Source organism: Watersipora subatra, chromosome 5 (genome assembly GCF_963576615.1).
Source record: "Watersipora subatra chromosome 5, tzWatSuba1.1, whole genome shotgun sequence".
Classification (NCBI taxonomy): Eukaryota; Metazoa; Bryozoa; class Gymnolaemata; order Cheilostomatida; family Watersiporidae; genus Watersipora; species Watersipora subatra.
In genome coordinates this window covers 60,100,174-60,122,038 of record NC_088712.1, presented here as the reverse complement: position 1 = coordinate 60,122,038, position 21,865 = coordinate 60,100,174, and the positions used below count along the sequence as shown (strand labels likewise).

The 21,865-nt window shown below is 35.4% G+C and overlaps 1 protein-coding gene across 1 annotated transcript in view; it reads right to left on the bottom strand.

The window, feature by feature from the left end:
* LOC137396955 (atrial natriuretic peptide receptor 1-like) overlaps positions 1 to 21,865 on the bottom strand; it is a 54,254-nt gene that overhangs the window by 12,180 nt on the left and 20,209 nt on the right. Inside the window, exons 2-9 of the mRNA XM_068083240.1 lie at positions 10,831 to 11,020; positions 10,271 to 10,406; positions 5,802 to 5,931; positions 4,650 to 4,829; positions 3,447 to 3,562; positions 2,294 to 2,443; positions 1,679 to 1,830; positions 545 to 654 (exon numbers count right to left, since the gene is read on the bottom strand). Coding sequence (XP_067939341.1) covers positions 545 to 654; positions 1,679 to 1,830; positions 2,294 to 2,443; positions 3,447 to 3,562; positions 4,650 to 4,829; positions 5,802 to 5,931; positions 10,271 to 10,406; positions 10,831 to 10,935 — 1,079 coding nt within the window. The 5' untranslated portion in view covers positions 10,936 to 11,020. The remainder of the gene's footprint in view (positions 1 to 544; positions 655 to 1,678; positions 1,831 to 2,293; positions 2,444 to 3,446; positions 3,563 to 4,649; positions 4,830 to 5,801; positions 5,932 to 10,270; positions 10,407 to 10,830; positions 11,021 to 21,865) is intronic.

Below are 21,865 nucleotides of genomic sequence, written 5' to 3'. Positions count from 1 at the left end.
GGCCTTGGTCAACACGCATTCCAGTAAACCTGCAACACAAAGCCACTAGCTCGATTCTTAATTCAGACGTTAAAGCAGCAGTACACGATGGCAACTGATAGCTTATTGAGTGCTAGAAACAAGTTGTGTTCTCATGGTAGCAAGTAGCCTACTTCAAATAATTTGCATTCTGATATTTTAAATAACTTTAGAGGAATTTGACTCACATTAGCAAGCTTGTCCTAATGCTAAATTTTAATATGCAAACTTCTTGGCAGCGAATAAAGTTCTCAATCTTAAACTGATTCCATAAAGTTATTTTGTTTTATGGCATCCATCATGTTGTGAAGGTTAAAACATTCTTCACGGATAATTCAAATATAAGTTTCTCAATTGCATCCACAACATTACATTTTTAGAACATTCCTATGGCACTACCACTGCTGACCTTGGAATAGAACTGCTCACTAAAATACCTACACGGCAGAGCTCAGGCTAGGCGGCACTTTCTATTGGAATGAAAACTTTATGGCATAGTGTGCTCTTCAGAATACCAACTACAAACCTGACAATGTGATCATTCTGTAAGTTCTTGATGTTCTTAATCTCGAGCAGGAAAGCTCTGTTGATCGTGTATGGAGGGGAAGACATAGATTTGAGGGCCACAACTGACTTCTAAACAAATCAAATGCTATCAACATTAACCAGTCATTCTAAAGATTTTGGGAATTCATGTATTTTATGAAATATGCTGATTAAATGAAATACAAAAAAAACTTTCTTTCTCTACAATTGGATACAATAATAATTACAACAATATTACTAAATCAAAACAGATTTTTACTGTTTTTCCATAAACGAAAACCAAAAACAGAAAGTAATGAGAACTACCTGTAAAAGCTATTGCAGTTACCTGTAAGATGTATTACGGCTACATATTAGAGCTATAACAGCTACCTGTAAAAGCTATAATAGCTACCTGTTACAGCTGTAAGAGCTACCTGTAAGAGCTGTAACAACTACCTAAAAGAACTGTGACATCTACCTGCAAGAGCTGTTACAACTACCTGCAAGAGCTGTTTCAGCTACCTGTAAGAGCTGTTACAGCTACCTGTAAGAGCTGTTACAGCTACCTGTAAGAGCTGTTATAGCTACCTGTAAGAGCTGTTACAGCTACCTGTAAGAGCTGTAACAACTACCTAAAAGAACTGTGACATCTACCTGCAAGAGCTGTTACAACTACCTGCAAGAGCTGTTATAGCTACCTGTAAGAGCTGTTTCAGCTACCTGTAAGAGCTGTTATAGCTACCTGTAAGAGCTGTTACAGCTACCTGTAAGAGCTGTTACAGCTACCTGTAAGAGCTGTTACAGCTACCTGTAAGAGCTGTTATAGCTACCTGCAAGAGCTGTTTCAGCTACCTGTAAGAGCTGTTACAGCTACCTGTAAGAGCTGTTATAGCTACCTGTAAGAGCTGTTACAGCTACCTGCAAGAGCTGTTACAGCTACCTGTAAGAGCTGTTATAGCTACCTGTAAGAGCTGTTTCAGCTACCTGTAAGAGCTGTTATAGCTACCTGTAAGAGCTGTTACAGCTACCTGTAAGAGCTGTTTCAGCTACCGGCTAAAAGTATTCCAACTACTGACTAGATGTGTAACACCTTTCAGCTATAAGGAATGATGCATTAAAACGCTTCTCTAACCTTATAATATGCAGTTTTGGTAAAAAGCTGCAGCTGTTTTCCCATAATTCCTGGCTCCATGACTGCATACGTGTCAATAGAGAGTCTCGATGTATAGGATACTTTGCTGTCTCGCCGACCCTCATTCAATGCCACTGCTGCTCCGGGTCTTCCTACCTCAAATAGAATTCAGAGCTTAGTTTTCAAGTAAAAATAGCTTTTATCTACTGATGTTTTGTCTAAGCGCATCTGTCTGTCTGTCCATCATTTACTCGTATATGAGTATAAATGAACATATATATACGTTCATTTATATTAAATTGTTTATAGTCATTGTCAATAGAAATTGACTACTAGTTAGATAGGAAACTAATAACAAGAGTGAAATATATTACGGATGCTGATCAGTTGAGTTGTCTAAAAGGCTTGTATCTAATTTTCACTCAACTCAAACTAAATAGAGGAAATAAGCTGAAATGAGCTGTTGCAACTAGCTCAGAAGGGTATGCAAAACTCAACTAATTTCTTAAAATTGGAAGCTTGCCAGACTCTACTAGCCGAGAGGGGATAGCAGCACAAAGAGTGAAATGAAGAAGCGACAGGTGAGCTGGCAGCAGGCAGAAAGCAGCGGTATACCAGGTTGTAAGGAGGGGCGTTGCGAGTATCCTACTGCAGAATTCCTGTGCATTTTTGATGTCAAGCTCATTCTGGGAGCTGTTTGGCTCATCCCAGCTATTATAGATAGCTTTGGTAAGAGTGGGAGCATCACCTCACCATACTCCAGTTCTAGACCAACCAATGAGAAAGCTAAGCAACGTAATGGTAGCCAATCAGCTCATCTTTTCTGGAGTGAGATTTTCCAAACTCAAAATAGTGCGCGAGAAGGTACTTTGTCATAAAGGCTATACAACGGTTATGTACATATATAGATTACATAGACAACATGAATTTATTACTAAAGCAGTGAAGTTGTCATGCATATTGCTATAGATGTCTAATAATCTGCTGCAACGAGACCCTCTCACCCAGCTTGTATAATACTACAAACAACAACAGTTTAAATATTGTTATATTTTAGAGCAATATAGGATTTATATTTTGGGATGTTTATTGCTTTCGGTTTTTTCTGTCAGGAATTGTCTGTTTCTCTAAGGTTCCATTATTAATTTTGATTGAAAAATACAAGCATAACTGCGATAGCATTAGATTGACTTAATTGTCTGAAGAGCTGCAGGTAAAATAAAGAAACGCTACACATAATAAAGTATAGCATAAATTAACCTGCGGTATAAGGTTGAAGCATGAAAGTTGCCCTCGCGAATGCATACAGCCAAGAAAATTAGGGTTTGCTAGAAATTTTTTTGTCAAACAAAGTCCAATAGGATTAAAAACATAGGAAAAAACCCACATCTAGAAAATACTGCTGGGTTGATAGAGAAAAAACACAAGTAAAAAAAATATAACGCTTGAGTCTAAAATGATTTTTAAGGAATTTACAGTTTGCATCATGTAAGGAATAGTGCTTATCTTACAAGCCTTCAGAGTTTATAATTATATAAACTATAATATTATATACTATTAAGCTAATAATAAGCATTAATAAGCATTTAATAAGCTAGAATATTATGATTTTTACATTACATTTGAGTGGTAATTATTAATTCATATAAACACTAATCAATTAAAGCCTGTAAAGGAAGCTACTTATGCCTGTAATTACTCATATACTAAGTAAAGAAAGCTTCGATGCTCTGGAGCAAGTATTACTGTCTGTAGACAGTGAAACTACCTGATGAAGGAAAGGCGCCTGACCTCCCCAATCCTCCTCTTTGTCGATCATCGTGGATCTCATCCCATCTTATTCTCCAACTCATGGAATTCAACTCAAGCTCCGCTTTGTATCTCCTAAACACAAGAGTAAATTCTGTAAATACGCTTGTAGGCAAGCTTAAAGATAAACTTACGCAGAATTTTAGTTGATTTTATCAAAAAATCGATATTTGTTATCATTTGCGATTGTTTTTTATGTTTGAGGTGATCTGACTGCTAGGATGTTTCAAAATTAAAATCGACAAAACTTGATTGTGGTTCAAACACACAGAAGAAAAATATTGTGCAAAATAACGACACTAACTGATATCGGCCATTACATTGCAGGGCTCAAATTGCAGCATTACAGGCCTCCATTCTGTCGGTCCCTTCGCAACTATAGACATCGTATAGGTGTCATAATCGCACTTTCGCTTGATCTGAGTGTTTTAATCAGAATCAAGTTTTATTGATTTTAATTTTGACCCGTTCTGGTAGTCAGGTCACCTCAAACATCAGAAACAATTATTAATGGTAAAAAAATAGCGATACTGTCGAATAAAATAAAAAATTCAGCAAAAGAATGCTTGCAGAACTAATGTCGCTTTTTATTGGATAGACAAATGCTGAAGCTATTTTCTAAAAAACTCTACTTTATGTCTTATAGAGCGAAAATGCAATGATTATTTGCAGTAGTTTTTCAGTACTTCTAAGTTGTAAAGTAAAAAAAATAGATCTCTTCTTTTAATGAAACTAAATATTCAAAGTTGCGGAGCTGTGATAAAACGTCATCAATGATACCTGTGACATTTAAATCTCACGAGGTCTCCCATAGCCTTGAATTATATGCAGCTGGTAAGATATCAAGAGATTTGTTTTTTTAGGTAATTTACTATTATGGTAATTCCAAAGGTATTCGCAAATGGTAATTCATTGATTCCTATTCCAGTGTAGAGTGTAATGTCAGCATACAAGTTTATAACAACGGCATGCTAGTCATTCAAAACCATTTTTATAAGCAGCGAGCAACTTTATAGTTGCAGTTGCCAGTCTGCAGTTGCTAGTCTGCAGTTTCCAGTCGGCAGTTGCCAGTCCGCAGTTGTCAGTCTGCAGTTGCCAGTCTGCAGTTGCTAGTCAACTAGGTGCTTCTAAGAGACTAGTAATTTAAAAGCTCAGCACATACCTGTAGTAGAGGACTCCAATAAGTCCAATTATTGCTAGTATAACAGAGAATATCACAGTCACAAACACCCATTGCTGAAGTTTCCCTTCCTCCACGCATCCTTCACCACTGAAGCCACAGAGTGGTGTGTCAGGAGGGGCGCTATCTCGACCTCCTGGCCAGTTTATGGGTCTCACCTCTCTGTAGCAATAGCAACCAAGTTTAAGAGAGACTCATTTAAGTTATGTTATTGATAAATAATATTTAATGAATTGAACACCATGTACCATTACAATGATACCTTTCCATACGAGTGTCTCAACAAACGAAACCAATTTGAGATACGATTGAGGTAGCAAGACGGTATTCACTGTGGATGCTAGGTGAACGAGTATATAGCGTTATGTGTGTGCATCATTCCGGCAGGCCTGAATCAAGCACTCAAGGAACCTGGTAATCTCACTCTCGTTTTTGCCTTTTTGGACTTTTTGGATGTCCTAACCGCGCACACTTGATCGTTGTAGTTAACCAATTAGGAAATTCCAGACAAAAGGGCGCTTACAAAAACAGTATTATTCAATCTTTTTCGTCCAATCAGTTTGAGTAAAGCCTGAAAAAGAAAACTAAAAAAATGAAAACGAAATTAAAATAAAAATTTTTCAGCAATTAAAATTAAAACTTATGTTCAACTGTGTGTATAGCAAGCTAAGGCCAATTAAGTTAAATTTAGTTTACCCGGTAATTAAATTTAGTTTAAATAACGGCACCACCTTTTGCTGCTATCATCTTTCAAGACTGTAAGAGCTCTTTACAGTACTGTACATAATAATGTTGCATTTTATTCAAGATCATAACCACTAGTTAGGTATTTGTTACTTTGTAAGCGTAGGTAACGAATCAAAACAATAAAAGACACGGTTTTTTGTTGTAATATCCTGTTTTGAGGTGTTTTTCTTTTACAGAGTAAAAATAAATTAATTTGTATTTAGTTTTTTGTATAGTAAACATGATTTGAGATACAGGGGAATTGACACACAAGCTAGGGTCTTGGAATGCATTAACCTCAAGTCGTAAGGTATTAATGGAATAAAAATTAAAGGATCTTCATGGTATTAGAAGCTTTACCTTTGTCGCTTAGTGTGAGAATGAACAAAAACAATCTTTAGTACTTACTGGTAAAGCTTGACATTGCCATAGTAGTGCCCAGCTGCAGTAAACTGCTCAAGGTCGCTGTCATAATTGAGCAGTGAGTAATCCGAGTTCTTATCTCCGTTACTGTCAATACTGACATTGCCCGTAATACCTTTAGAAATATGGCAAAAATATATTACCAACCAAACTTATTAACAGAAAACCATTATTGACATATTGATTAGTGTGAGCAATCTGCTCAGCTCTTAAACAATTTTAGACTGGAATTCAAACTTTCTAAAACATACATCGCTAGAACAAAATGTTTTACTGATATGATATGTACTTACTTACTGATGTGATATGTACTTACTTACTGATGTGATATGTACTTACTTACTGATGTGATATGTACTTACTTACTGCTGGTTTTAAGTAAACTCATAAAAAGATGCCCATTTTAAGCATAGCTGAAATTATCATAAACTATTTTAGTTTTCTGTGAGATATCATTGGATGTAATAACTAGATGTACAATTATTCTGGAATGCCAGGAAGTGGTCAATCACTACAGTTGCTAGAGTGGTGGTCTACCATGTCTAAAGTCGACGGTTTAAATCTTTTACGATGCAATATTTTCTCCAACTCTCCAACCATGGCTTTAGACAGACAGACAGACTGAATGACTGACAGAGCTTGTATCTATAAATATTTTTTTTCAAAATTGGTCAAATGTGTGTGCGTGCGTATGTCGTTTTGACTGTCCAGCTGACTATTTTAGCATTGCGCCCACACGCTACGATACCCCTGTTAGGAAGTTTCGATCTAAAACGTTATAACATTTGATATGCCACAACCACCATGGATATAATAAATACGTTACGATGCTCCTGTTAAGAAATATTTTTCGTTAGGTTCAATTACTATATATGGGGTCAAGAACAATTCTTCTCGCCCGAACATTTATAGGAAGAGCTTCAATATTCTCTCTCCATTCGGTCAGACAAAGACCGTACGATATCTCATTTTTAACATTTGCACCAGTATCGATTGTGCAGTTCTTTTGTAGTATTTTGTGTAACTGAAACAAATTAAGAGAAAAAATAAAAACAGCTGTGAAGATTTTCAAACTTCGTCAAACAACTGTAACTTTCAAACTTCATATCACGAGAAAAATGTTTTGTGCAGGTCGAATAAATTAAAAAAAATCAAACAACTATAAAAAGGTTTAAATGTAAATAATTAGCAAGTAATAGCTAAATTAAATCTGTTTTGCTACGATTACAATAAAATATGATTTGGTAATGATACAATTAATACGAACTGAGAAAGCTAAATAAAAATCCTGAATATGTTGAATTAAGAATAACAATTTATATAGTGTGTATAAAAAAGGTTACTGTTCCACCAGAAGCTATCCATCAAAACTTTGAATACGATGATACTGGTAATAAAAAAGTCTTTGCACAGAAAATTGATTTGTATTTAACATATAACAACATTTTCCATCCTAACTTTCAAACTACATATTATGAAAAAAGTGTTTGGTGTAGTTGAAATAATTTAAGAGAAAATAAAAACAACTGTGAAGGTTTTAAAACTTTGTCAAACTACTGTACCTTTCAAACTTCATATAATGAGGAAAATGCTTGAGCAAGTCAAATAAATTAAAAAAATAAAACAACTATAAAAGGGTTTAGATATAAATGTGAAATAATTAGCCAGTAATAGCTAAATTAAGTCGATTTCGCTACGATTACAATAAAAGATCATTCGGTAATTTGGTAATGATACAATTAATATGAACTGAGAAAACAAAATAAAAATCCTGAATATGTTGAATTAATAATAACAGTTCTTCCATAGAAAGGTGCATGTGTGTGCGTTTGTGTGTGTGTGTGTGTGCGTGTGCGTGTGCGTGTGCGTGTGCGTTTGTGTGTGTGTATAAAAAAGGTTATTGGTCCATCAGAAACTATCCATCAAAACTTTTCTCATAATATGCAGTTTAAAAGTTAGAATGGCAAATGTTGTTGTATGTTAAATAAAAATCCATTTTCTGACCAAAGACTATTTTATTACCCGGGCAATGCCGGGTAGCACAGCTAGTTCAAGTATAAACCAGTGCCTCCTGGCAATCTATGTGCCGTGAGAGATTGTACAGCCGATAACGCACAGAGAATATCTGCCCAATTATTCTATATTTATACACCACTATATTTTTTTCTAACAAATGAGTTTGGCTTTAGACAAACAGACAGACGGATACAATTCTGGCCAATTCTTACAATTGTAAAGTTCGATAGCGTTGCGTAAACTTTCAAGGAAGATCAATAAAAACATCCTTATCTATGTACACATATCCAGCCCGTCGCTATAAAATACTGTCTAGACACTAAGCGGCAGGAGTTCATAGATAAACTTTATCTGCACACTTGTTATGTGCCAATCAATTTGCAGCTATGTATTCGTAATACTAATGAAACTTAAAATAGATTATTGAAAACCTTTTAGAGCAAAGTACTCTTCTTAGATTAGTGCGGCTTAGCCGATGCTCAGCGATAAAACAAGCATTCATCGTCAGCGGCTGTCAGCATGACTTCCAAAGTCTATCGATGTTGAAACTACAGCTGCATTAGTTGCATGACCTCTATAAACTAGCCCTGGATAACTATTCAAATTATTGAATTAGTTCCTGGTGGGGCAACCTAGGTGGTCAAATGATTATCAACATTTTTACTGTCTCTTTTTATCTTTTTCTATTAGATTCAAATGATTGTGTGAATTTGAGTTTAACTAAAATTTCTATCAGAGAATGCAGCCTTAAAAACAATCCTACTGCATGTATAACAATATCAATCAGAATTGGCTAGGTAAAGAAATTACATGTGATTTTACATGCCCTAAACAGACTCTTAGAAGGGTGTGGGAGAGGGCGGGGCGGTTTGCCCTATAATAACAATCTTTACTATAATAGTGGCCATGTGCATCTGTCTGTGTGAAGCAATATTTGAAGGATTGGATAAAGGAACATTTCGGACAAAATTCAAAGTCTTAAATAGTCTTGGTAGACTGAGATTATAACTTCTGCCCCGATCAAGCGACTATAGGCATTGGAGAATAATTGTGTGTACAGCTATTACACCTGATAAACTTTCATGGCACACAGGACTACAAGGGTACTAGCATATATAACACATTACGAAGTACATGATAAACATTATTTTGTTTAATCCATATTCATAAACTTGGAGTTGTTCTCTATATGGTGCTTTTAATGACATGTGACCTGCGCGGTACTTACTCCATCGATACAAATTTAATAAGCATTTGCAGCATACGCCAGATGTGTTTGTTGTAAGGTAAGTGTGCAGTTATCGTAGCTTCAAACATTAGTATATTTGAAAAATTTGCGGGCTATGGCTTTTAATGATGTGACAAATCCTAGCCTTTGTACCCTTGTTTACCTGAATATAAGCAAAATTACTATAATTCGCCTAAAATTACAAAGTAAATGAATATGATTTGAATTCCTTACATTTACCTCATTTGGCTGCCAACTGTCAAAAAAGTCTATTCTACAATAAGAGTCGTGTCTGTTTTTCTGTCTATCTCAAGATACATTTGTGAGTTGAAAAAAATTACATGGCACTGGATTTGAACACATGACCTTTAACTTGGTTGACCCAAACACCAACACCTGCACCAATCAAATGCCTTCAAGAATTTTGGAGTATTTGTAGATATAGTCATTACACATGATAATGGTCTCTCACGCAACACTAGACTACTTGTGTATAATAATATTAACACTTGTCATCATTACAAAAAGGAACAATTGTCTCCCCCAGATTGTACCGTCATGCTGCACTGCATTGACCAAACCATTGAAAGTGTTCAATCTTAATATTGAAGAAAACTAAACACAATACAGTCTGTGGCTGAACTATGGAAAATACAGACTCCAAAGGAAAAGCTGTCAATTAGTTTGATTACAAACTTTTAAGTTAATGTATGACCAGTTCTAAGATACAATGTTTCCATCGAGCGGATGATGGATTTGGAGTTGTGTGCACGTTGAGTTACCATACAATAAGCGTTTCATCAGACATTAACGCGAGCATTTTGTTAAAAAAGATGAGGAGTTCTATGACAAAGGCCGTAGCGGTGCACTATAGTAATAAGTCAAGTGTGGTAAATATTTAAAATGGACAAGCTTGCGCGGTATTTTATCGTGCATCATTTGCGCGGGCCATTTTCATCATTTGCAAGCATGAAACATTTGATTAAAATTTGCAACAACTAAACTCGTTCAATTTGCGGGTTTTTCTGGCTACTATCTTGTGGATGACAACAAACTTGTAGACGATAATCTTGTAGATTAACCGTGTCATGGAAACACAGCGATAGTAGCGGCTCATCATCTGACTTCCATTAGATAATTTTAGCTTTTTTGTGCATCTGTATTAGTATAAGAACCAAAAACCTCAGAGTTCAATAAACGTTAACTTTACCGGAAAAGGTTCTGTTCCACATGCGGCTGGTTACAGCTGCGCCATCTTTAATCGAGCCATTCTGAGCAATCGTCTCGTTTAAAGCCAGCGAGTAAAGAAGCACCGCATCATGGAAAGCCCCTACAAAACTGTTCACCTACAAATAAAACATGAAAACTTAAGCAGAAAAATAATAATTTCATGATGATTAATTGTTTTCTTTTTTTGGCATGTAATGAAGACTTCATTGTGTTGATGACTGCCAATGCCAATAAAAACTTATGCATACAGACAAACAGACAAACAGACAAACATTGTTGATTTTTTTATAGTCAAATTGAACAAAATTTAAAAGCTTTGAATTCCATCTTTTGCTAAGATTGTTACTTTTTGTGAGATATGTTTTCAAAGCAACGAGCTCAATTAAATAAACATTACATTTACATAACATACATTTACAAACATAAACACTACATTTACACTCATATGTAGGACAAAGTCAACAGATTTATATCTTTGATAATCTAGTCATAGTTTAGCATCACAGTTTTCGGGTTATCCGCTATAATGACAGTTTGTACCTCGCCATAATCGAAGTCTCCAAACTCTGTTCGGGCGCGAGCTTTGACCTCCTCTGAGAAGGCTACATACTCTGGACCATCAGGCTTCTTCAGAGTTATAGTCATTAGAGCTTCATACGCTTTACGAGCCTCTAAATTCTTTTGTTGGGAGTCGTTTTCTCGGTACCACGGCTTTTCCAGCTGCTGTTTGCTATAAGAACATCAGACTTTTCTGACCGCCAAAATTAACAACCTTCCACACGCTATGGTGGGATCTGACTGAAGCTTTTGGCTCATTTTAGATAACTTTATAAAGACACTTTTGAGTCTATGCCTTCTGTGTTCAAACTACACTAAAGAACACATTTAGTTATGTTTCATCCAAAATGTTCAGAGGTACTTTTATATTATTTATTATTACTTTGTTATTATTATTATATACATGTTATTATATATATTATTATAATACACTTCTTATTAATTTTCTATCTCTAGACCTTCTACGACTGACGACGGTCGAGGGTCCCCCATTCATTTTTGTTTTCAATGAAACAAAAAAGCTCAAAAAATGGAAACGGACATAGGACGGTATAATATGAAATTGATATGGAAGCTCATTCTGAGAAGAATCCAATGGTTTCATACAGCAGGAACATATAAAAACCTTTCTGATAGGTTGTTACTAGTTACAGAAAAATCTTAGCTTGGATTCTTTTGTGTCCACAAATAAACTTTCTTTGTCTTCATGATTGATTGCTGCACTCCGCTAACAATAGCTCGCTTCTCTTAGGATGCAAGAGAACCCTGAACTAATGCTGTAGTCTGACAACAAAACATCATAACACAATAGACTTGAAAATGGATTTGCGCCCAGTTTTTGCAGATTTTTTCAAAAAGTATCGGTATTTTTATACCATTGATGATTGTTTTTGATGGTTGAGTTGATCTCACTGCCAGGATGTTTCAAGGTTTGAATCGACAAAACTTGATGGTGGTTAAAGCGTTTAATCATTCTTTGGCATGTAGTAACAAACATTATTTTGTTAAAATCACTGATGCAAATAAAAGGTTATACAGACACACATACAGCAGCGTCACAGTTTCATAGGCTGTACGACACCATAGTTATAACTCTAGCAACATTTAGAATGAATAAAAACAAACAAATAGCAGTTATTTGGCTTTTGTTTTGGAGAGAACTTTTCACTAGCCTTTAGCAACATTGTATTAGCACAAGAGCAGACTTGAGGAGGGTGAAGTGAGCTAGTCGATATGATCATTACATCCGTTGACACTTGAAGGCTATAAATTATTCTGACATCTATGCAAGTGTCTGTCATCTTTTCTACTTATTACTGTTATTTCTGCCAAGCTTGGTTCACCAATATTCATTAGTCTAAAACCTTTCCTTTTATCTTGTAGTTATTAATGTTTTATTTCTCTCCTGCTCATCAATGGTGGACTAAATATTACCTTTAATCTTCCAAGTGGTTTGATATTATTCTGAACTTAATTTATAACAAACACTGTACTAGTGATGCTCAATTGATAACTTTTCTGTTATGCAAGCAATGATTAAAGCCCAGTCTATTGAAGGCTAAAAAGAGAGAGACGACTGCTAAATTTTTTCTGTCGCGGTGATACACTAATTTTTACACAAACTGTGTAGTCTTTTGTAATTTTTCATAAAAATAAAAAACAGTATCACAAAAAACAAATACCATATATTATTGCATATAAGCTACCTTTATATATAAGCTGACCCTAAAAAACAGCCCTACAAAGGTGAACTTATAAAAATTCGCATATAAGCAAAAATTCGCAAAAAGCCAACCCTATGAATTGCAACACTCCGTACGCACCTATCACAGCAAAAGATTGCAGAAGATAATTAATGCAAATGATAATCATTATTGCCAGGATTTACTTTTATTAATATCAATAATTTTTTTCAACTGTACTAGACTATTACTAGTGTAAAGTCATATGTGATGAGCATCAACGTGCAAGCGATCGCGAGTATGACCGACCAATTATAAACTTTCATTGCTGTCATAGCTTACTGTTATCAATCAAGTGCAACAACAGACTACCAGCCACATGATTACCATGATTCAATTGGTTGTTGGAATTATGTTACCATTATGTCATTTCATTTGAATGTGATCAGAGTTATAGACCCCTCAGCTTGACATTTTTAGTTTCAAACTAGGCTTACATGCGAAAATGTACGGTGCGTAAATCAAGCAACAGTTGTTACCAATGTCTCAAGTCTTGTGAGATGGTTGATGAAGCAGAGCTAACTTGGCATAATGTGCAGCAAGGCCAAACTTTTAGATGTAATACATACTTTTACGATGATAACAGCTTAGCTAAACTCTGCTTTCAGTAATTGATCGCCAGATAAATAGTCACTCGCAAAGATTAAAGTTATGGGTAATAACTATTGGGGAGTTGTCTTATCTAGAAGTTTAATCTCTAGTTTTCAGACAGGCGTACTTTTAGCTTTTCTCACTTGCTCTACAAGTACAGAGCCTTTTTGAAGTCTCTAAATTCATAGAAACCCACATAACTCGTCATGTGAACGCTAGTGTGTAGAATTTTAGTTTTTTATTTATTTTTTATATTTGTTACTGGTAAAATAATAAAACAGCAAGTAGAGCAAAACAGAAAGTAATTGTAGAACTTCAGTCGCAAATTTCTTAAACCAAGTGTCAGTATGTAGGGCAGCTATCAGCACGGTCATGTGACATCAGCGAATTATAACGGTACATACTTCAAAATTTAGAGCTCCCCTTGTGATTTCTAAAAAATGAGATATTTATGTTGGAAAGCTATTTTTCAGACTTGTTTCCATCTTATTTTATTTCTACCCTCACTGCTGCTTGTAGATCCTAAATAATTGTTTTTAAATTCGACCAAAAGCCGAAGACCAACAGTAAAACTGTAAAGCTGTAACAGTCGTATTGATAAAGTTTTAATTTAACTTTTGGCTTATATTAGTCTTAAAGGTTAATATTTGGAAGAGTGTTGCAGGGGTTAATCGTGTGTATAGAGTCAAATGAACAGTGTACGTGCTGTGTAGTACAAGAAGCTTAGAAGTAGCACTACAAGAAGTTATCTCATTCTAATTAGCGAAGTAAAACATTTGATCTTTTGATAAGGACTCTAACTATATTTATACATGTTCTCCAAAACCCTTTCATATTATCATATGACAGGCTATCAATAACCAACAACTTTTATCATAAAACATTGAAGTTTAAAAGTTTCGTTGAGATTAGAAAATGTTAATCTTTTCTATAAAAAAATTTAAAGCAAAGATTTAGAAATTAAATTGAAAAACTGCAGCATTGCAACAATAAAAGCAAAAACATGGAACCGACTAATAGTTACAGCTACTTATCCATTAGTTAAAATGTCCAGGTTACCATAAGCATTATATCTTTATCTTTGGAAGGCGAGCAAACAAAGTGTGCTCAAGCTTTCACAAAGGGTTTGGAGAATAAACCAGTTTAATTTACCATCTCTGAAAGTGACAGCAAGTAACATTTGAAAGGTTTTAACTGTTTCATTCATGGTAAAAAAACTTTCCAAACTCCAGCCATCAACTGACAGAACTAACAAGTTTACCTTGCGAATAGGTCGATATTGAAGAAGATGTACTCTCCTGTAGTGAATCCAAGCCTGTGAGCTTCTAGCATGATTTCCCTGATAGAGTCTGGGTTGGCACACATTACGATAACTAAAAATAGTCAGTATGTAGCGAGGTGAACACAACTCCTGCGAAGCAGTCTGGTTGGTAAGGGGCTTTTATATCAAAATTTATATGCAATTTTGAAAATCTAATTAGTATAGTGATAAAAGTGTTTTTAAGCCTTCTCACATCGAGGCCTTAAATCGCTTTTAATATGTCAATAACTCATTTTCTCGCCATTGGCTGTCAGTTTGATAAAAAGGGGCTGAGTTTGTTTATGTCTCTAACTTTGTGTGGCTGTTATATAAATATTTGCCGACCTATCTACGTTCCTATTTCAGACACAAATAAGCAAAAGATGGCAAATAGGATGATAACTCCTTACGTACTTTGCAATTGTTGTCTTTGCACCAAAGAACTGTTTATTATATGTAACCGAGCTGTTTGTAAAGTGAGTAAAGCTATTTTTATCTAACAGAAAAAACTTTCAAATAAAAATTAATGTACAGATGCTTGGTTTTGTATATAAGCTATTATATAATATATATATATATATTATATATATACTGTATAAGCTAACTGTTTGAGTGCAGAAAGAACAGCTACGATGTGCTGCTAGCTTTAAAGGTTGACTTGCAACAAAATTCACATTACAGTTATTTGATACCTATGAAAAGATTCACCATGTCTTACTCTTCTGTGTTGTAGGTGCCAAATATGTGGAAATGTGATTACAAGCTCTAAAAAGCTCAAAAACAAACAGTTAATCGCAGCCATCACGAGACCGCCGTAGTTTGGATTCTCTTTCCAAAACGGCTCAAATGTGACGTAGTTGTGTTAGATGGTTTCCGTTTACACTTTCATGCAACCTTATTCGTTGAAATATTTCACAAATATACTTCACGCATTCAATAAAACCATGTCTATTGTTCTTACGCGTCTGTTTTATTGTCATTTTAATGCTGTCACTTTTAGCAGTGATATCTTATAACTTACCGTAAAAATTCGTTAAATTTTTTAGCCTTAGCTCGAAGGAGTACATATCATTGTCTGATAAATATGACGAGCATGTTGGTCACTTGTGATAATCGAAAAGTGTTGCAGAAATTATTTGCGAAGTATTGGGTCACATGATCAGATTACGACTTGCTGATTATACCAAACCAAAACAAAACTGTAAAGTAGCGAGCATCTATATTTGATACGGGGTCTTCGGTAAAACCCGAAGTGTTTGTCATAAACTAGTGTTACGATAAGTTTTATAATGCCCTTTCAATTCACGGGAGAACATCACGTGACAAGACGATAACTAAATTTCATGACTGCGTCAGAGAAATAAAGAGATTCCAATCTACGGCGGCTTTTTGTTTTTGAGCTTTTAAGAGCTTGTAATCACATTTCGACATATGTGGCACCTACAACACAACAGAGTAAGACATGGTGAATCTTTTGATATCAAATAACTGTAATGTGAATTTTGTTGCAAGTCAACCTTTAAAGATTATAGAGAAGAACTTGGCTATACACGTTGTCCTGTTTCACACTGAGTACATGCTGATGAAAAGTAGCAGGAATATAAACACTTATGAGTTGTCATACTTCTGTCGAAATGTTTGCTTTGGTCCAAATTTTTTATTACAAATAAACTAAATAAACAGTGACAGCTGAGGCTGTGGACAGAATTACAATGTATATGCTAATTTTAAGAGTTGCCTATATTTGAACAATTGAGCTTGTTTTTATTTAACAGTCTATCAAAACTCGCTTGGTGGTCCATACTGTATAAAGGAGTACCAAGGGAGTGTATCTGACCAATAGATATTTGTGTTCATGTCATGGATATACCTAAAAAATCTGTGCTCTGCATTTGAAACACATTGCTGGACATGTTGAACAATTATACTGCCCTTGCTATTATCTGTACTGGCATAAAGGTTGTATTCACTTCTCACACGATATGTACTGCCATAAAAATCATACCTACTGTACCTCTTACACAATAGAAAACTAAGTGTAAGTTTTGATTGTGAGGTCAAGTTATTGATGCCAAAAAATGAATAAATGGAATGTCCTTGACCTAAGCGAGTCTAACACAACACCAAGGTAGAGTCTAAATGCTAAGTCTAAACAGCCATAAAACAACCTTCATGTTCGAATATGAACGGAATGGACAAACAAGTCTCATAAAGTTAGCCCAAACTTTTGCTCAACGTGACATTTTGGCCTATTGCTTAAACGACTTATATAAATTTTAGTAACTTTTATTAAAAAGTACACGTATCGGTATTTTTCTATCATTTGCAATTGTTTTTGATGTTTGAGGTGATTTGACTGCCAGGATGTTTCAGGATAAAAATCGATCAAACTTGATTGCAAATAAACGCTAAGATCCAGCAAAAGTGTGATTATGACATCTATAGATGCAAAGAGACCGACGGAATAGAGAGGCGTAACGCTGCAACTTGAACACAATAGCCGATATCAACTATAGCAATGATAGCAGCTAGTGACTATAGCTAGGATAGCGACTAGTGACATCATTTTGGCACGTATTTTTCTTGGCAGCGTTTTAACCGTGATCAAGTTTTGTGGATTTTAATCTTGAAACATCCTGGCAATCAGATCACCACAAACCTGATAGAAAAACGATGACGATAAAAAATACTGATACTTTCTGATAAAATCTACAAAAATGTTGTGTAAGCTCATCTCAAATCTGTTGCGCTGAACTTAAAGTATTTGTTGAGGCAGTTTCTTGTAGTTTGTCAGAATTAGTATAACCACGAATAAAGTCACAGCAGAATGCCCATTGGGACACTCAAAGCAGTTCCTTGTTTATACCATGTTATTCGCTAATTACAATGTACACCAATTATGCCTTCATTTTGGATTTAATTATAATCTTTTTTGTTTTATTCTTTATAATTTCATTTACTTACTTTTTTCTATTTCATGAATGATCAACGTTGCTAGCTGGTTCAAATTCAGTAACGGTTATTGTCAGACCAGTCTATCTAGATAAGTAGCGGAGCCAAGGATCTGCTGAACGGCATTCCTTCGAGTTGAATTTGTAAGAACAGCAAAGGTGAAAGATGACAGTCTAAAAAAATTGTTTTTCAAAAACTCTTGAAGTGTTGAAATCTTCACAAAAAGTGAAAAGTAAGAATGATTGGTAAAAATCTAGTTTACAAATTATTTGATGAACGAGATTTGTTGGCGAGAGCCATGACTCATGCAAACATGTGGAATGTGAAGGATTAATATTTATGACCTACTTCCGACTGAAGCGAGCGGATAAAGTAAATACAAAAAATAATTAATTACTCCCTAGTAATGTAGTGATGTAGCAGCCCAGCTGGATATACGGAGGCACGTGAATGCGGTAACAGGGTCAGCACTCGGCCGGCTGATAAGTCAAGGTTGACGCTTCATGAAGCAGTTACCGAGCTAACAAGCCAGACAGCTGCCATTTCTACCAGCTGTGGAACAACTCATAGAATTGACACAAGGTCTGCACATTGTATCAGTATGAAGGAAAGCTAGTAGAAACGTACTGCAGGATAAACTATCATGTGTTACACTAATTGAGATGTTTTCAAGCACTAATGAATTTTCTGCAGTCAAATCGCAACTTCTATTAAATTGTAATCGCTTATGAATATACTCGTTTCTCCTGATTTATTAGCTACCCAACTAGTTTCTAAACCAACAATACTGATGTGTAATATGTGACAGTTTATATAATGATAACAAGGTGAAAGAGTAGCTGACGGTGAGCGCAATCTCAACAAGAAAACAAAAAGGTTTCATAGTTTAAAGACATAAATGGAGCAACCTAACACAAGGTCACTAGCCTGGCTCGCCACCATAACTAGCGAAGCTATCAAATGGAAATCTCCAAAACACCTGCTCTTTAAACTGTTACCTTTAAGGTTGACTTGCAACAAAATTCACATTACAGTTATTTGGTATCAAAAGATTCACCATGTTTTACTCTGTTGTGTTGTAGGTGCCAAATATGGGGAAATGCGATTACAAGCTCTTAAAAGCTCAAAAACGAAAAGCTGCCGTAGATTGGAATCTCTTTATTTCTCTGACGTAGTCATGAAATTTATTTATTTATTGTCTTGTCATGTGATGTTCTCACGTAAATTGAAAGGCCAATAAAAAGCTCAATATAAAACTTATCGTAGCACTAGTAGCAAAGCGAAATTTGGCTTGCAACTTTAATGTTAAAATTAGTCAAATACAAATAGCGATAATGCTTCTAAAATTTTAATGCTGAAGCCTTGGCTAGCCCAAATCTTTAATATACCTAGATGCCATAGTGTTAGTAGCTCAAAGAGGTTAAAATGATATGTAAAGTTTTTAAAAAAATTTTATCCAATGGTGAGTTTATTTGCAGTCATGATGTCACCTTTATGATAGCCATTCAAGGTAAACATTTCTGTTTCTTATAAACCATATTTCTCTTTATTATGAATACCGCAATAGTGTATACTACATGGAGTTTGAGGTGAGGTAAAGACTACAGTATTGGAATATCACTTAGAATGATGGTTACAAACATTATCTTGATGTCATGAAAGTTTTTATTTGTGGACCCAAAGCTGTAATCTTTGCTAAAATACAAACTGTCTTTGTCGTCCATCCATCGGCCTGAAGCTACGATTGGAAGTTGGGAAAAAAGATTGAATCACGTGGGATTCAAACCCGCAAAATTCACCACCATCTCGAGCATGTTACTACCCGCGACCACCCGCGACCACCCGCGACCATCCGCGACCACCCGCGACCACCCGCTACCACCCACTACCACCCGTTACCACTCGCTACCACCTGCTACCACTCGCTACTACTCGCTACCACCTGCTACCACTTGCTACCACTTGCTACTACCTGCTACCACTCGCTACCACTCGATATACCACCCGCTACCACTCGCTACCACCTGCTACCATTTGCTACAATTTGCTACCACTCGCTACCACCCGTTACCACTCGCTACTACTTGCTACCACCTGCGTCAGTCATTCACCTTCCAAGATCTTAGAATTATTCTGTATTATTGTCACGCATGATGATACCTCATGGCACTCTGAGACTATCAAAGCATTAGTATATTATAGTATAAAAAATTAAAATGGAACAATGGGCAAAAGAAGGCTTTTTTGTGAATGCGTGTATTTTGACTTTTTAACAGTAAGTCTGCAACATAGCCATTCTAGCAAAAGCTTCAAAAAAAATAAATTGCGTATCTTAAAGTTTGCCATTTGGTTTCAGCAAAGAGTTAAGTATCACTGAACTCTACAATAAATAAAGACCACCTATAATTTAGCTAGCAGTGAATCCGACTTTGTCGGTTGTTCGCACGAATAACTGTCACTCATTTAGCAAAAGGTTGGTGTAATAAACAGATGATGAAAATAGGCACTTAGTCTCGATGACCGAACAACAAACCTTTGATAGATCTTACGTAATCAGAAATACCTGTCACAGCCAGTAGCAATCAATAGAATGAGCCCTTTTAGGTCGGTGTAAGTGGTACTTGCTCACTACTTTTATTGTAACCAGCATGTCGGTGTATAGCCACATTAAAACAGAATTTTCATGGAATAAAAACTTTTTATCATAATGAAAGCCATGTCTGTGTGTTCATTCATTTAAAGCTACGATTTGGGAGTTGGGAAAAAAATTGCATTCTACTGGACTTGAATACCAAACTTGTAGTTTAGTCACCTGACACTCAAACACATATAACCAATGCTGAACCACCAAGTATTTTCATATTCACTATTAAAAAACTCAACTCAGTTTCAGTGAAAGTCAAAAATAAAGGACCACCAGCACTTTTACACAAAGTTTGCAGTTTTTTACCAATATTTTTTTTTGTCTGCCACAAACTACTGCAAACTACAAATCTTTGCAAAGGGATATTTTTCACCTTTGTTCCGCTATACAGAAACATGATTAAATGCTGTTTGGATATGCTGACAACAAAACTTCTCTTGCTTGGTGTTCATCAGTTACGTCTGAAACCATTTTTCACAACTTTGTTTCCATGTTATTTGAAGCCAAGCCCATCGCGATCGCATTATGCGTTGAGTCGTGCATTAGGTTGTGTCATAACTTTAAGCTATGTGCCTTTAAACTATAACTGCCATTAACAGCTTTTATTGTAGGTTCTAGGTAAATCAGACACGCTGATTCCGATTTTGCACTCAAAATAAAGATTGGTCCACTAACTTTTAAAGTCATGAAGGCTTTTTTACAGCGTTTCAATATCGGTCTCGCAAACGACCAATCGACACAACAAGCTCCGCCCATAAATATGTGACGTATACTAGCTTTTTAGGAACAGAAGTTGGAGATGTTTAGTCTGATCTAGAATTATAGAGATGGGTGTCTTAAAACCCATTATTATTAAAATTCAGCCTTCAAAGTAATCTCAGTCTTTTATGAAAGGTAGATAAGCTATTTAACATTGCTCGTAGCTTGTTACAGGATATTTAATAGGATGAACGCCAAGAAAATAAGCTCAAAAAAGCGCAATAACAACGCTAGCTTGTGATAAAATTGCGCTACGGGTACACGATAAAAATTCAAATACCTCGCATGATGTTCAACATCATACACCCAGGCGTAGAACATCCAAAAGCATCCTGGCCTTTATATCTGGCCGTGTTGTTATAGCAAAGATAATGAACAGGATAATAACATAATAAATAATAATAAATAAGATAATAACATAATAAATATTTTTTAATCGTAACGTCTACTCTCTGTTGCTGAGGCATGAATACCTTTACAAGGTAAGTTTGTATGCGAAATCAACTAACAGAGTTATACTCTCTCAACTTGATGGCAAATTGGTGATAACAAACTTCAAACTTGATAGATCATTAAAAAAACAAATTATAGTTTCTAATAGTTAAGTTTTTATAGTTCCTTAGTAAAGTGGTTGTGAGACTAACTGAAATTAAATTTTTTCAGCATTTACTATATTTCTGATTTGGTATATTAACACAAACTCAATGATAGCAACTCCCCTATACTGACTGATGTCGACTGTCTCCTAACACATGGTTTTATTATTAGACAGTCATGTGGAAGGTAAAGGCAACCGGCAGTTTCCTTTACGAGAGTATAAATTAGTAGGAGATACAGTAATGCCTAAGGGCTGCAGTATAAACTGCAAGGAAAATGATAAAAAATGGTCTAACTTGGAAAAATGTTTAAAAGATTAAAAGGTTTAGGATGGAGCAGTAATATCAATAGAGTGAAAAGCGCGGTCACATCCGTACAATATTCAAGGCACAAACATCCACAATGTCAAAGATCAATCAATTTTGCTCAAGA